Consider the following 15018-nt stretch of genomic DNA (forward strand, 5'->3'; position numbering starts at 1 on the left):
TTTGTTGTTTCTCGCCACGTATCAAGCATAGAGGTAAGCCATTATCGTTGGCACCACCCATGAAAGCCACCTTAGTGCTTCCACAGAGGGACAGCAGCCATGTAATCTTGGAAGCCATTAAGATGTGAAGATGGGGTGGGAAAAGATGATCTAACACTTAAAACAACAAACCTGGTGTCTGGTCAAATGAGTTATTCAGATGACATCTCAGCTTAGTCAAACACATGAATATTTCATGAGTCATGCTTAGAACAAAATAATATTTGTAGAGTTCATCGTTGGCCAATTTGAGTGTTAAATCAACATTAGAGGGGGTATTAAAGTCTTACTGTCAGGGGCACAGCATCTTTCGGCTCACTCTGACACCATCGTGCTGCTTCAGCATCAGCCTGTGGAGGGAAGACAAGCATCATTTCAACGACTTTATTTTCTTCCAAAACCGGTAAGATCTCACACACACATGATGGTGAAAATAAGTATTTGGTCCATTACAAAAATGCTGAAGTTTAATCTCTTACAAACCTGGTAAGGAAGTATGGAAAAGTTGTCAGCTAATGATAAACATGACTTGAATGTATCGCCTGTCTTAACAGCAAAGACTAATTTGTTTTGTTTTGTTATGATGTTGTACATCACAGGGCACATATAGACAAAACAACCATTCACACTCACATTCATACCTATGGACAATTTGGAGTCGCCAATTAACCTAGCATGTTTTTGGAATGTGGGAGGAAACCGAAGTACCCGGAGAAAACGGGGAGAACATGGAAACTCCACACAGAAATGGCTGAAGGTGGTATTGAACTCGGGTCTCATCGCTGTGAGGCCTGCGCGCTAATCACTCAACCATCGTGCAGCCCTAGATAGGACAGCTCTAGTCTAATTCATGCTGAAAGACTATGTCAGACGAGATTGGACAACTATAGTCTTTTAAGTGAAACGTCTTGTAAGACAAACTGAACAGTCCAGTTGTGAATGATTGAATGCCCAGAGAATGTTATGCTACAAAAGCAGCAAAAGCGTCTAATTTTACTCACCAGTTCAACAGAATTATTGCACCACATCCATTTGTAAATCTTTCTCAAAGAGCCCTTCATAGCTTAAAAATAAATAAATAATAACTCTAGTTATACTTCCTCACTCTTGTATGGTTTTTCAAAATTCTCAGGAGTGTGTGAGGCTCTTCAGCATAGCCGCCATTATTATTCATGAAAGGAAAAGCAGACTTACAGCTTAGATGGCTGACATCTATTTGGAAAAACAAACAATCCACCTATCATGTTGAAATTACGTTGACTACATTTATTGAAAATTTGCAAGTGCCTTAAGAGGGCAGGTAGTGTGTTCCATTGTACATTTTCAAGTGGATATGTTACAGTAGATTGGCTGGCGACCAGTCCAGGGTGTACCCCGCCTCTCGCCCGAAGACAGCTGGGATAGGCTCCAGCACCCCCCGCGACCCTCGTGAGGAAAAAGCGGTAGAAAATGAATGAATGAATGAATATGTTACAGTAAAAAGCATTTTTTTAAGACTTCATAGAGTTTTTCCTTGTGTTGTTCCAGGTAAACAATCATGTCCAGACTGCTGACAGTGGTCCTGTGTGGGCTGCTTTTAGCCACAATGATGCCCACCTCAGAAGCCCTCCCGATGGGTCCGCCTTCACTTGTACGACCTGACCGGTTCACTAATCAGGCCAACTTCAAGGGCTTTGTGAAAACTACAACCGAAGACCTGCTTCAGCGAAAAAAAAGCGTTTAATATACTTGTCATATTTAAATAATGACGAGGATGTGGAAAAAGTTCCAAATAAAATTTACCAATTAATTCCAACAGAAGCAGTTTTTTTACACTTTAAAGTGCTCATGACACCAAAACACAAAATGAAAAATATGAAAACTAACACTGAAAGGCATGTCCTGTGTGTCATTTCAGTGACATCATTGTCATTATCATTTTTTGTAAACTTGCAAAGGATACTGTTTTGTCGCTGTACCTTTAATATTTATTTTTATTGTACAATTCTTAACACCCCATGAGGGTCGCAGGGGTGCTGGAGCCTATCCCAGCTGTCTTCGGGCGTGAGGCGGGGTACACCCTTGGACTGGTCGCCAGCCAATCACAGGGGACATATAGACAAACAACCATTCACACTCACATTCATAACTATGGACAATTTGGAGTTGCCAATTAACCTAGCATGTTTTTTGAATATGGGAGGAAGGCGGAGTCAGAACATGCAAACTCCACACAGAGATGGTCAAGGGTGGAATCAAACTCAGGTCTCCTAGCTGTGTGGCCTGCGTGCTTACCACTCTTCCTTTTTATTGTACAGTATTTTTACCTCATTTTTTTCCTTATGGATCATCTGCAATGTAAATTACATGATTTGTAAAGCCACCTAACAACGTTAGGGTTTTGTTACATACTTTTCCCCTCTCTCTCTATTATACCTAATAATTTATCATGTGTTCACAATTTTTACTACCTCTATAAAGAAGCAAGTAGTGAAATACTTAAATAGTATACTGTAATGCCCCTGGTTGTGGTAAGGAAGACACTCGCGTCGCCGATGCACTTCAATCGCTTTATTAATAGCGGTCAACAGTTCATTCACACCTGGGCTGCTGTGGGCCACAACCCACGCCAACACACGCACGCCATTCGCTCCTTCCTAGCGCTCTCTCCAGACTCACTCTCTCACTTGTGACGTGACACCGTCACTTTCCAAGCCCCGCCCTCTTAAAGGCCCAACACACAAAGTCACAGATACTACAATACATTAAAACACCTCAATGTCTTGAAATCGCCATGCAATCAGACCCTTCAAACAGGTGTGGTAGATGTACGTTGTAAGTTCAGCTAACCTGGCAAGGTTTAAATTCATATATACATAAACAACAAGTTGCTCTAGTAAGCTCTATCACACCACTCCGAACTTACCACCAGTTAACAGTATATTCTCAGACACCTCTGTTACATTAGACAAAATAACTGGTTACCTATTCAACGGCTGTCGTCTCATCTTTTTAAAGATGGCGCCTGGCGTTTGTTACTCGCCAATGCAGTCGCAGAATGTGTAAATATTAAATCTCACTCCTTAGACGACCTTAGACGACCGTGCATAGTGATTTTGTAAATACAGTAAATAATTAGCCTTACCGCAAATGATGACTTTTTCTTGTAATTTTTCTGTTTTAATGAGGTTCCTTGACCGGAGGGTTGACTGTATTGTTTGTAAAGTGTCAGTTGCACGACACGACAGACTTTGCTGTCTCGCAAACTAACGGTGTGGGCGTGGTTTAATGGATTTCGCAATATGTATTTATATTTATGTGTTTCGATGTATTGATTATTGGGGATCGTGGTTCGATTTTTAAATTATTTTAATAAAACCATCAAATAGTTTCAAACATCTTATGTAAAGGCATGGAAAATTTGTCGACTCTTAATAATAAATGAACTATTTCGGCTGTCTCACAAGACCTATCGTCGTCAAGGTATGTGGCGCCATCTGCTGGCCAAGGTACGTACTCTGTACAGCTCTGTATACAGTACAATATTGTAACTGCGATTACAACGAATTCAAATGGGGAATCACAACATAGGATTGGGAAAAAATGAAAATTATATTCCCAAATAAGGGAATATAATAACATTGTCATTCAGATGTCTAATTGAATATCAAATTGTACACATACTGTTATAAAAGCTAATAGCCCGACTGTAACAAAAATATTTGAGGGTAAAAAGAACACAGAAAACAGGACACAAGTGTGCAATGGGGTAAAGTATCATGATTTTAATCAAGCTGTACTTGTCATGGTAACGTGATGCATTAATTAGGTAACTTAGCCAATGTGTGAAATGAGGGTGAACTAGTCTTGTTTGCATACCAACTAGAAGGAGGTGAATATTTATGCAGTCATTTACTGTATACTGTACTTTTAAATGACAATTTGTAAAAAATGTTTGCATTTGGCCTTTTTTTAAATTCCTGTCAGCAAAAATACAAATTACATTGACCACAACTTCATTAATAAATGCAAATAAAAGGATGAAATATCCAAGGGAGTCAACACATCTGCAAGGCACTGTACTTCCCACTCAACAGTTCATAAAAGGATGTATTTGAGACAAAGGGGAAAATGAAACATTTGTCCAAAGGGGAAGAAGGTGCAAATGGCGCTTTGAGTACAGTCACAGACACAATATTGAAAACCAAGAAACCAAAAAGGCACATTTGCAAAACCAAAAACATCAATCTTCATTTGAAAAAAATATTTCATCTATGGCGTCCACTGCTGGTAGTTGGCTATACATAAATAACAGGAGATATTTCATCTTAGTAGTGACAATTCAAAAATGGAAGCAGGTAGGGTTTGCCAAATCAGCAAAAAAAAAAACTATCAATACAGTATACTTTGTGGTAAACTTAATGTATTTAAGATAGCAATGCAAAGGGCAGCTGAATGAATCAGTCAAATTGCTACATTTTCATATCTCTGTAAAAGCACATAAAAAATAATGCCTTGAATATTAGTTTGTAGCTTTTAAGATTCTCTCATAAATAGAATTTCTTCATGGATAACATCAAGTATATTCTCTTCAGCTTAATGAAATCTAAGCATCACAGCAATAAAACACAACACGTAAGATGTATTACAATATTTGGGTTTTTTAAGTGTTAAGCAGCGTTTGAACCAGAGGATGAAAACTGCACTTTGCCTCTTGTCTGTGTGAAAGGAGTTAGCGCTCTCTTTAAACACACCAATCTTATTTATCTAACTGTAATTATGGAACCTACAGATTTAGAAATGGCCCGAGTTTGCAGAGAAACCGGTTGGAGGTGAACCAAGTGTTTTTGAAACGTGGATGACCAAGCTTTTGTTACACATTGAATGGAACGGTTACTGGGTGCACCAGAAATGCTAACAAAAGGGAGCTTGATCATATCGTGAGTTTGCATAGCAAACTGTACAAAGCTTCAACTGTGATAATGTCGGACAGAAATGAAAATATACACAACATATACAAATGTACAGGAGGACGACGCCGTCTGGAACAAAAGGGACTGATTTTCTTAAAATGATAAGAGGAATACGGAGCGTTATGGAGTGGCCAGGTGTGAAATTTGTGGAGCTGATGGTATGACAAAGCGGCAACGTCCCCATAATATTAACATCAATGGCGAAAAGAACCACTGACAACTTAGTCTCTACATCAAATCGGCGCTAGAGAGATGTAAACAACTGATTGTTTGTCCACGAACATCAGAATCCTTGCCATCTCCACACACTGTGGACTCATTGATGCTTAAATTAATCTCTCCTTTTCAGTCCAGACACTCACGCTCCTCAGACACCATTGGCGCTCATCTTGCTCTTCTGGGACACCTCAGTGGCTGCTTTAGCCTGCCAGAGAACCAACAACAATAAAAAGCTTAGCAACAATATTGCTGATATGATACTCCTTGTTATGATATCTGCAAATAGACAGAACACAAAAATGAAATAGAAGATGCAATGTCAGCAGGCATTGCAGGTGAATTATGAACAGCTGAAGCAAAACTGAAACACTTGGAAAAAGGTACAAAAATCTCTAAACACAGGAGCTGTTCGAAAGCTGAAGCTGGACTGAAATGCTGTGGAAATATGCCAAAACGTAGAATGAAAGTTGGTAGTTTGAGCTGAAATCAGGAATTGAACCAACCTTCTCTGGATGTGGATCCAAGTTCTCTACCAGTTGCCCTATACAACTTTTACTAATTTGCCACAATTGAAGTAGCAGTAGGGTACGCCAAATAAGTCCAGTGCAAGCTCCCACCATGCTTTGCAGCACCGAGCTTCAAATACTTGTGTTTAATGCTGTGTATAAGATTTTTTTTGTCATTCTATGTACAAAAGTAAATACCCAGTGTGTATATAAATACAATGTGTGTATTCACTCACTTGATGTCTTCTATTAAAATAGCATATCATACATCATGATCATTTATTATACATCTATGGGTAAAATCATGAAGTAATGTAATCAAGAAATCAGAATTTGTTGCTTGTTGGTTTAGCCAGTACCCCAATTAGTTGATAGGTGACGGTGATAAGAGGACAGTGACTTCTGTCTGATGTAATCTAACTATATACAACATGATGAATGCATGACCAAAACAGACAATACGTCATCTTGGAAGGCAAGTTCTCGCAATAAAAAAAATAGAGAACAGGTGTAATAGGAGAATAGGTGTAAGATATGCTAACACAATGGTTATTCAGCGACATGAAAAATAAACATGAACAGAAAAGGTGTCCAGTGTGTATGTAACATAAACAGTTTTAAGTACAGTTTCTTCATGGCAGTAAGAGAAATGAAAAAAAGTGTGACTTATAGTCCGGCAAATATGGTAGATGAAAATGGGCGATAACACCAACATATGTGTGAATGCTGAAAGCATTGTAAATTGTATAACCACCATTTTTAATACTTGTTTAAAAATCCATTAAAGAAATATTTGGACAGTACAACTTTAATCTTGTGATTTTCACTTCACCAAAAGATTTGCAATCAAACAATCAGTATGTGATAATTTTATGCATATGGCCTCCATTTTTAGTGGCACACCTGTATTTGGACCATGCCCATGAGCTTCACCGACATTGCAAACGATTTACACCCGAGCTGTGATTATATTTAAAACATATTTAAATGTCTGGACACTTTGCTATAAATGAGCAAGTGTCAAATGTTTTGACAGGTACTGTACATGGTGTGGAAATTCTGTTTAATGGACTTGACATTTCGATGTCTGCTACTTGATGAGTCACAGTCCCAAAATAAAAGTCAAGAGAAAGGACGAGCTAATATAGTGTTTGGGCTAACAGATTGACAACCTTGGTCATTAAAGGATCTACAGAGCAGCTTTAATTGTGTTTTGGGAATAAGCGATTTAGCATTACGAAAGACTTTGTGGGGTTAAAGTAACATGCAAGACACACTTTAGACTTGAGTGTGCGTGATAACGACAGCTCTATAAATAGCAGCTATTTCTGAAATAGCTGATCAAAAGGTTCTCTTGGGCGAGTAGACATTGTTATTGTTACACGAGCGATGTTTAAATAATTGCGCACCAACCTCACGATTCTGCACTGTGTTAGTGTTGTTTCATTTTCATTATGTGGGGCAGCTGCTAAATTCAAAATAGTAAACGTGGTCTAATTTGAGAGATTAGAACATCATGTGAGAAACACCAAAGCAAGGAAGGACTAATTGGATTGGGAAAAACCCAGTCCATTTACTGGTTTCTCTTACGCAACAATAGTGACTCACAGTAACTACAATTAATAGTTTAATTGTATTGCATTCTGCTTACCTGGAGGACTTCAGCAGCAGTAAGAGGTTTGTCCGACATCACAGGCGCCTTGTTCCTTATCTCTTCTGCCTACGAGACAAGGATGATGGTACATAAATAAGAAAAAAAAACAATCATTAATATAATAAATTCTGACTTCAATGGACGACCTTTGTAGTCAAAATCAGTTCTAAAGTGTTGCAAACTGACAACCTGACAAATTCTCACATTAAATCTGTTGATTGCAAAAGTGATTCAATGGTAATAAAAATGCTTCCCATAATAGGTATATCTAATCAATCATCTGACTCGACTGTGTTTTAGGATGGTACAGACCGGTGTGTCTTTGATGATGAGTGCAGGGTCCGCCAGCATGTCTGCATTATCTGAGCTTCCATTTGTTGCAACCGTTGCTTTCTGTAAAAATCACGACCATAAATTAATATCTCTTACATCTAGCCGGTACGTTGTGTCTTGAAAAAAAAAAAAACAAGTAGTGAAAGAGCCGCCAACATAACAACAACTACTTAACATTGCTTTCTGCAATCTGTGCATTCAAGTGATTAAATAACACTAAGTGGCTTGCAAAAGGCCAAACCTCAAGTTTGGGTACAGGCGGAATGACTGGGGCCTTGGGTTTGAGATCAGTCAGGTACATGGCTCTGGAGAGCAGCAGCAGTGATGGTGGAACGTTCTCGTTTAAGTGCAGGTCCAGCCACTGAAGTAAAGAGAGAAAGCATATGGAGTCTATATTATGAGGCATTGAGCTTGATTTGATGATGTAATGGGTATTTCTAGTGCATGGCTACACAGTCACATTACAAAGGGCAGTGTGATCTGGGAACTGCTTTACTTACCTGCTGCAGTTGCAGTCGTAGCTGATCTGTGGTGAGTCCTAGAGATCTCATTCCACGGCTGCGACAAGCTGCCTGCAGTTCTGACACACTCATAGCTGTCACACCCTCTGCTGCGATCATCTTCACAAAATATGAGAAAATTTAAAATTTCATTAAGACGTACAGCAAAGGAATGAATGTGCACGCATCTGCATCAGCAATACAATTCCTATTACTACCTTTCGACCTACATTTATACAGTTCTTCAGTTGATTGTACAGATGTTAAGCCTCCCTTGCCATAAGAAGTATTCCAATTAAACATGTTGAACCACTAGTGAACTACTATATATAATACTGAGAAGCTGACACTGAAGCCAAATGCCAGGAATAAACTGCTTTAGCGAGTATGCCTGAAGCATAACAACATCCATCAAAGAGTGGTATGTCTGGCAAATAACTATTGCGTAAAGCCCTGTCATTCATCTTTCACCTCGTCGTCTGATTTGATGGTCCTGAGTTGCATCATCAGCTGAAAGCGCAACAAGTTGTTTGTGCCGATGGGCTGCAACTCCAGTAGTTTGCACAGGGCCACCAGCTGAGGGCGTTCCAGGTGCTCTAGCGTCAGCTCATCCTCAAATAGCTTGGAAAAGCGGACTATGTCCTTTGTGGTGGGCTGCTCGCCTGTGACCCGAACCTAACAAGGACACACATGTAGTCAATATTAAAGAAAACAGCATAGGCTAGGGGTCGGCAACCATTACTACCACAAGAGCCATTTTGCCCCCACACCCACTGAAGACCATTTATCTAGATCCGCTAAATACAACAGCTTACAAACTTTTAAAGGCTGACAACTAATGGAGTTTGATAGTACGTTGGTTAAACCTCACAACCTGACACCTTATGAAATGTGCAGCACAGTGAAATGATAGCATGTTCCTTTAAACTGTCTTGCTAACCTACACTAGTACTTAACAGTGGACTTATGTGGTCACCGGTTCGAGATCAGCGTGTGCAAGGCTGTACTACAGGATTACCACTGTTACACATGTAGATCTGCTTTTAAAATAAATTACTACTTTTCAGAAAATGGATGCATGTTTTGAAAATGTCTTTCAAGGTTTTTGTTGTTTCTCGCCACACATCAAGCATACAGGTAAGCCATTATCGTTGGTGTTCATCCAATCACCAGTCAGAAATCAATGCACCAATAACAGAAGTATCGATAGTGTTTTAAATCATCAAAATACAGCAAGATACTGCAATTATGACATGTTACCATTCCTGTACATGTTAATGCATGATTACAACATGTATATCAAACGATGCAATGTTGTTAGAGGTTTATTTTTGAGGGTTTCATAGTCAAAAAAGGAGTACCCCAATGACAGCATTATAAACTAGCTCAAATTAACTTGTTTTCTTGTGTTATAATGCATAGAAAAGGCGTAGAAAATACGTAGAAATATGTGTTCATGTTTTATATAAGGATTGTGATTCCAAAAAAGTGCAGTTCCCCTTCAACTCTTTTCAAACGTGCATTTTCCCCACACGGGTGTTGGAAAAAATATATGACTATGGCGACTATGACTCTGGAGCCACAAGTTGCTGACCACAGGTTTAGGCAACAGCATTCTGTTATCTACAGTACCTGTTGAACGTATGTGGAGAAGCGCTGTGTCTCATCCTCCGAGGCCTTGTTCCTACGAGCCATCTCAGCAATGGTCTCCTGGAGAAACTTGGCGAGTTCCAGCTTTGCAGCCAAACCCTTCTTCTGCTTCTCCTCCTGCAGAGTACAGGACAGAACTAATGAACTAATGAGTAATGAGTAATAATAATAATTATGAAAGACCTGTAAATACCCACAGGGACTGCTAGATTATAAAATTTGGTAGATCATCATGTTTACACCATAATCGTAAAGGTCAAGGATACTGTAATATGTTGTCATTAGCAACTGCAGCAATGTTTGTGGAACTCCACCACCATCACATATTATCACAGACCGTCCATGTTCTGAGAGGTCAGACACCTCCAAGAAGAGGGCTGTGCATATCTGAAAACCAGTCAGCTGTGTCAATCATCGCGGTGCTGCTTTAGAACTTCCAAAAGATTAAAAATAAATTCTGGACATCTTCCAACTTCCAAAGAAAACTGCTTTGATAAGATCAGTTGGCAGGCTGTGACACCAGACGAAGTTGCACCAGCAGTTATATCTGAAGTTACATAATCAAGAGTGAACCTGACTGGGAGGTCATACTGGTGTCTCGTTGCACGAGTCTGCATGTGTGTGCGTGTGTGTGTGCGCATGTCCACGTGCCTTTTTGGATTCTGTCTCGAAGGTAGAGGGAAGCATTTCTGGGAAGAGTTTGAGGAAGACTGGAAGGAGGAATTCCATGAAGGGCACAATAATGAACACCATGAAGGGCACCAGACGGAAGAGGTCAGCGCAGGTCCTCATCAGCTGTGAACACAAAAACAAACACAATTCTTGTGTGCATTCATGTGCTGCACAGACTCACGCAACCTTCTCCTTCACCTCCATGTCTCTCTACACACTGTATTGCTTTAACATCTGCATATGTTCCAGCCCGTGTACAGACTGAGCAATTGGTACGGCGCTTTCAGCTTGGTACAAATGTGTATCAATTCAAACCGAATACAGATACATGCATTCCTTACACCCCTAATATTGGTTGAGGACAGACCGACAGGAAATCTTCACCACAGCACTTGCGCATTTCTTATTGACATGTAAATTAGTGAAAGCATAAAGCCACACAGTGCTTGCCTTCCAGTAATCCACCCAAAAGAAGAATGACAGGAAGACAACAGGGGGTAACGACTCCTGCAGCAGCCTTTAGACAGTAAACGCAATCGCTAAGGCTTTTTTTAGTGCATGTAAACATTAAATGGGAGACCAGAGGACATGACATGACCAGACAACAAACCAGTAAAAAACATTTGAAATGCTTTAACAGCTGTGGACAGACGGGTCTTTAAATGATGGCTATAAACGTTTATATAAAATTTACTGCAGCATGTTGCTGATTAATGCACCAGAGGTTTGTATATATATAGATGTCTTACCCTTCTCCTTTCTCTGCGTGTGAGGACCTGTCCGTGCAGCAACCGCCACACCATCCTGCCTGCAACCTTGGTGTCAATGCCAAGCAACCGGAAGCCATTATAGTAATGCTTCAGCTCATCAACAATCCTGAGATACAGAGCCTTCTTCACCACTGCTGCAGGAGCAGCAGGAGCGGTGGATGTCGGTGCCGTTTGTGGTTGGGCTACAGCAGACGCAGTGTCCTTTTTCTCATCTGATACTGAATTCTGGCCGGGGGACAGTTTACTCTCATCATGTTTTATTTCTTGGAGCCAAATGCATGAGCTGTGCAGAGAGCGGGCTAGTGGGACAGAGCCCAGGTTGTGGCCTTGGTAACTGTGGGGGTGTCCATAGCGGGAGTGCCTGAGTGGGTTCGTTGAAGAGGAGATGTTGCGTGGAGGTTCGATATGGAGGTAGGCTCTGGAAGATAGCGGAGCGCAGCTGTGCCGCTTGGATAACAAATATGATCCCCTGTAGAGGACAAGGAAAAACTGGTCAGATATTATGTAATAGCATAAGGTAGTAAATTTTCCAGCTAGGATTTAGGTGTCTGCTACTGGGCTACTGTGTTCAGGGAGAAATGTCATATGTACAGGGTGCGACCGCTCATATTTCACATTATGTAATCATTTTCACACTTTATTGAAAAGCTGTCATGTCAGGGCAATTTAAGGGCATGGCTTCACATAATGGGCAATTTGGCAAGTTCAGTTATGTTATGTCGTGTGGCAGTCAAAAAATGTTGCAGGTGAGTGCAAAACTTGTCATGCGCAGGTTTCCTGTGGTGTGACAGAACCAGAAAAGTTTTATGCATCTAATTTCATAGCGCATTTGAAGTGACATCACACAGCAAAAAGCCATTACCTATAACAAGTAGAATTCTTTTTTCCCCATTTTACACATATTTTCAGCTAAGACGAGCTGCGCTCAAAAATAAACATGCACATTATTTCACTCAGAACCTGCACATTGTCATCAGGCATTGTGAACCGTTTCTTACATTAAAGCTGTAAACACGTGGTGAAAATATACTCATCGAGCCCGAGTCACGCATACACAACCACACAAGTGTGCTAAACTAAGTTGGTTTCCCTGCTAGCTTCCATTGCATAGACTAGTGGTGTAAATAGCGTACACTTACCTGGATCTTGTCACGGCGAAGAGCACCTGGTGGCTGAAGACTGCCATTGTAAGGGTAGATCACTGGGGACAGGAGCATGAGAGGTATTTGTTACGACTTGAACAGCTATACAAATAAAAAACACATATTTTCACTGATCTGTCGAGTGCATTTATTGTAAAGCTATGCCAAACTGACTATGTATAAGCGTGATGGGGACAACATTAAAAAGTCACGTTGCCTGTCGGTTAGCATGTTACTTGACAGTAGAAGTTTGTCTTTCCGTTACAGGAAATGTACAGGCCAAGTTAAACTTCTTACAATTTAACATACCTGTTTGGAAAGTAAGTCTTTGATCAAGCGACGTTAAACTCAAGTCACTGAGAAATTAGCAATATTTTGTTTCTATATTTGTTTCTACTCGACGTCCACCTGATATACTGTATTTGGACAATATCGAATACATTGGTCCACAGCAACGACAACTGTTTACAGTAATCTGGAAAACATTTATTATTATTATTATTTATTTGTTACTTTCAATGATAACATGACAAAGTGCTGGTGTTTAGCCTTTAGCCGGCTAGCTTGTCTTGCTAGCTGTGCCAAGCTAAGCTAAGCTATCGACTGAAATGGCGAGCCCACTAACCTCCAACGTCAGTGACCGAACTATGGTTGCCGACTGGGCGTTAAAAGGCTTCTCGGTGAGGCATGAAACATATAATCCATTCTCAACGCGCAGCCACTGTACACAGGGACAACAAACTAATCAGGCCGAGTAGTGATAAATCCATTAATCGCTTTTTTGTCGTTGCATTTTCTTCCACAGTCGTCGTATGACTCTGACCGTTGTGGCCGACGTAGGCGACTGCACTGAAGAGCTGAGCTCATACTGAACATGCGTCAATGTTGTGCGTTTGCTAGCCAAAGATCGTAGATGTTGCGTGTGATGCTCAGGTACTCGTTTAAAAAGCAGGCAAGTGAAAACGGGAACGATTTGTTTTATTAGCAAAAATGTACGTTCAAGATTAAAAAAAAACCATTACGTTAATGCAAATATTATGATAGTACAATATACATTATTATACATATTGTATATTATAATACACAGAATATTACAATAGTTCACGCAATTTAAATGCACAAAAACCAACAACCATAGCTGTTGTGTATGATACAACACTATTGGTTTAAAAAGTTGGCATGTTTTCCATTGTGAAAAGGAAAGATTATTTATTTATTCAGCCCAAGATAAAGTGACAACTGAAAAATGAGTCTTCTTTAAGGGTTTCAACTACTAAAATATTCAGATAATTTCCAGCTTCCTACCAGAATTACGAGTACTGATATCGTAGCATCAATATCAGGTTGATACTAACGCCATAAGAATGATATCTTTCAGTTGGTTTATTAATGTTACTTTGCTAATATTGTATATACTTACAATTATTATATAGAAGGAGAGTTCACTATGTGCATTGGTTCAGCACTTTGGCATGTTTGTTCCATAGAACAACAGCATGAATGTAGTGAGCCCTTTTGTCAGTCACACAGTCTCCTTGTCCCGGTGTTTGGAGGCAGGGATGCTTGCATAAACACAGAGTGTAGAAGAATGTAACATAGTAGAAATTAATTAGTAGACTGCAATATATTGTCATATATTTTTTCATTGTAATTTTGTTAAAAGTAATGTTACAATCTTGGCCCGTCTCTTTCTCGTGTCTCGTGACACTTCATTCATTCATTCATTTTCTATCGCTTTTTCCTCACGAGGGTCGCGGGGGTGCTGGAGCCTATCCCAGCTGTCTTCGGGCGAGAGGCGGGGTACACCCTGGACTGGTCGCCAGCCAATCACATGTAATAGCTAATATTAAAGGGGACCTATTAAGCTTTTTCCACTTTTCTTGTGTTTAAAGTTTCAAATAATGAGGTTGGCACATTTGGAAGTGAGCCCTAAAAGAAGTTTGGGATGGCTTAAAACGCTCGGTTTGAAAAGGCATGGTAAAACCATTCCTTTGTGACATCACAGAGGGGCGACCTTCCTTATATGGGTCATAGTTAGGAAGCACTTTAGGTGTGTGACCAATCACAGCCGAGTGTGCATGACCGGAGGCCGGCCCGTGTGTGGAATAAATGAAAATAGACCATCAATAATAATAGCTGTAGCATATAGGATACAACAATACAAAGTAATTATTATTACATAATTATTAAACATTCAATACAAAGGGTAAAAAAATATGCATAATAGGCCACCTTTAACAGATTGAGACCTATAAGGCCAAGTGTTTAACAGAGAAATAAAAACTTATTTCATTTTGCCTTTTTAAAATTCAACCCAACTTTCTTCTGGTCATTCTTCAAGTCTGGCTCAGCTGGTAGCCTAACTTGTGTTTTGTTCCTTCATTTTGCAGCATTTCCCTCACTGGAATTTGAAGGAGAATTTAAGTAAAAATTTGCATTGTCATCCACCCTTAAGTAAAGTGATCAGCAGAGATAAGGCTTACAGGATAGAGTCAGATCAATTAAAATAACAAAAGAATACCTCCACTGGCTGACTTTAGTTATAAAATAGTAAACAGTTGTGACAAGAAGTGACAGCCCA

General features: G+C 39.9%; 1 protein-coding gene and 1 long non-coding RNA gene across 2 annotated transcripts; one reads left to right on the forward strand and one right to left on the reverse strand.

Annotated features, from left to right (window-relative positions):
* Positions 1 to 355: 355 nt before the first annotated feature.
* Positions 356 to 1839, forward strand: LOC144898275 (uncharacterized). The gene is made up of 3 exons (XR_013627184.1): positions 356 to 442; positions 1385 to 1481; positions 1567 to 1839. It is a non-coding gene; the product is annotated as an uncharacterized LOC144898275 (long non-coding RNA).
* A 1939-nt stretch (positions 1840 to 3778) lies between these two features.
* On the reverse strand, positions 3779 to 13302 carry letm2 (leucine zipper-EF-hand containing transmembrane protein 2). The gene is made up of 11 exons (XM_058071160.2): positions 13063 to 13302; positions 12435 to 12496; positions 11275 to 11764; positions 10505 to 10648; positions 9836 to 9970; positions 8675 to 8878; positions 8204 to 8323; positions 7945 to 8064; positions 7683 to 7763; positions 7368 to 7436; positions 3779 to 5415 (listed from the first exon to the last, which is right to left on the reverse strand). The coding sequence occupies exons 2-11, from the start codon at positions 12479 to 12481 to the stop codon at positions 5359 to 5361; spliced, it is 1467 nt and encodes a 488-aa protein (XP_057927143.2). The 5' UTR covers positions 12482 to 12496; positions 13063 to 13302; the 3' UTR covers positions 3779 to 5358.
* Positions 13303 to 15018: the final 1716 nt, after the last annotated feature.

The sequence above is a fragment of the Doryrhamphus excisus genome, linkage group LG3 (assembly GCF_037039965.1).
Source record: "Doryrhamphus excisus strain RoL-2023G ecotype Guam linkage group LG3, RoL_Dexc_Guam_v1.1, whole genome shotgun sequence".
In the NCBI taxonomy this organism is placed as follows: Eukaryota; Metazoa; Chordata; class Actinopteri; order Syngnathiformes; family Syngnathidae; genus Doryrhamphus; species Doryrhamphus excisus.

What these genes read in the sequence shown, in the direction of transcription:
- letm2 (XM_058071160.2), bottom strand. Translation starts at nt 12,481, where the DNA reads ATGGCAGTCTTCAGCCACCAGGTGCTCTTCGCCGTGACAAGATCCAG. An exon ending in TTCGCCGTGACAAGATCCAG is followed by an intron (nt 11,765 to 12,434) that starts GTAAGTGTACGC and finishes TGTCCTCTACAG; the next exon opens with GGGATCATATTTGTTATCCA. An exon ending in CCATCAAATCAGACGACGAG is followed by an intron (nt 8,324 to 8,674) that starts GTGAAAGATGAA and finishes TATTTTGTGAAG; the next exon opens with ATGATCGCAGCAGAGGGTGT.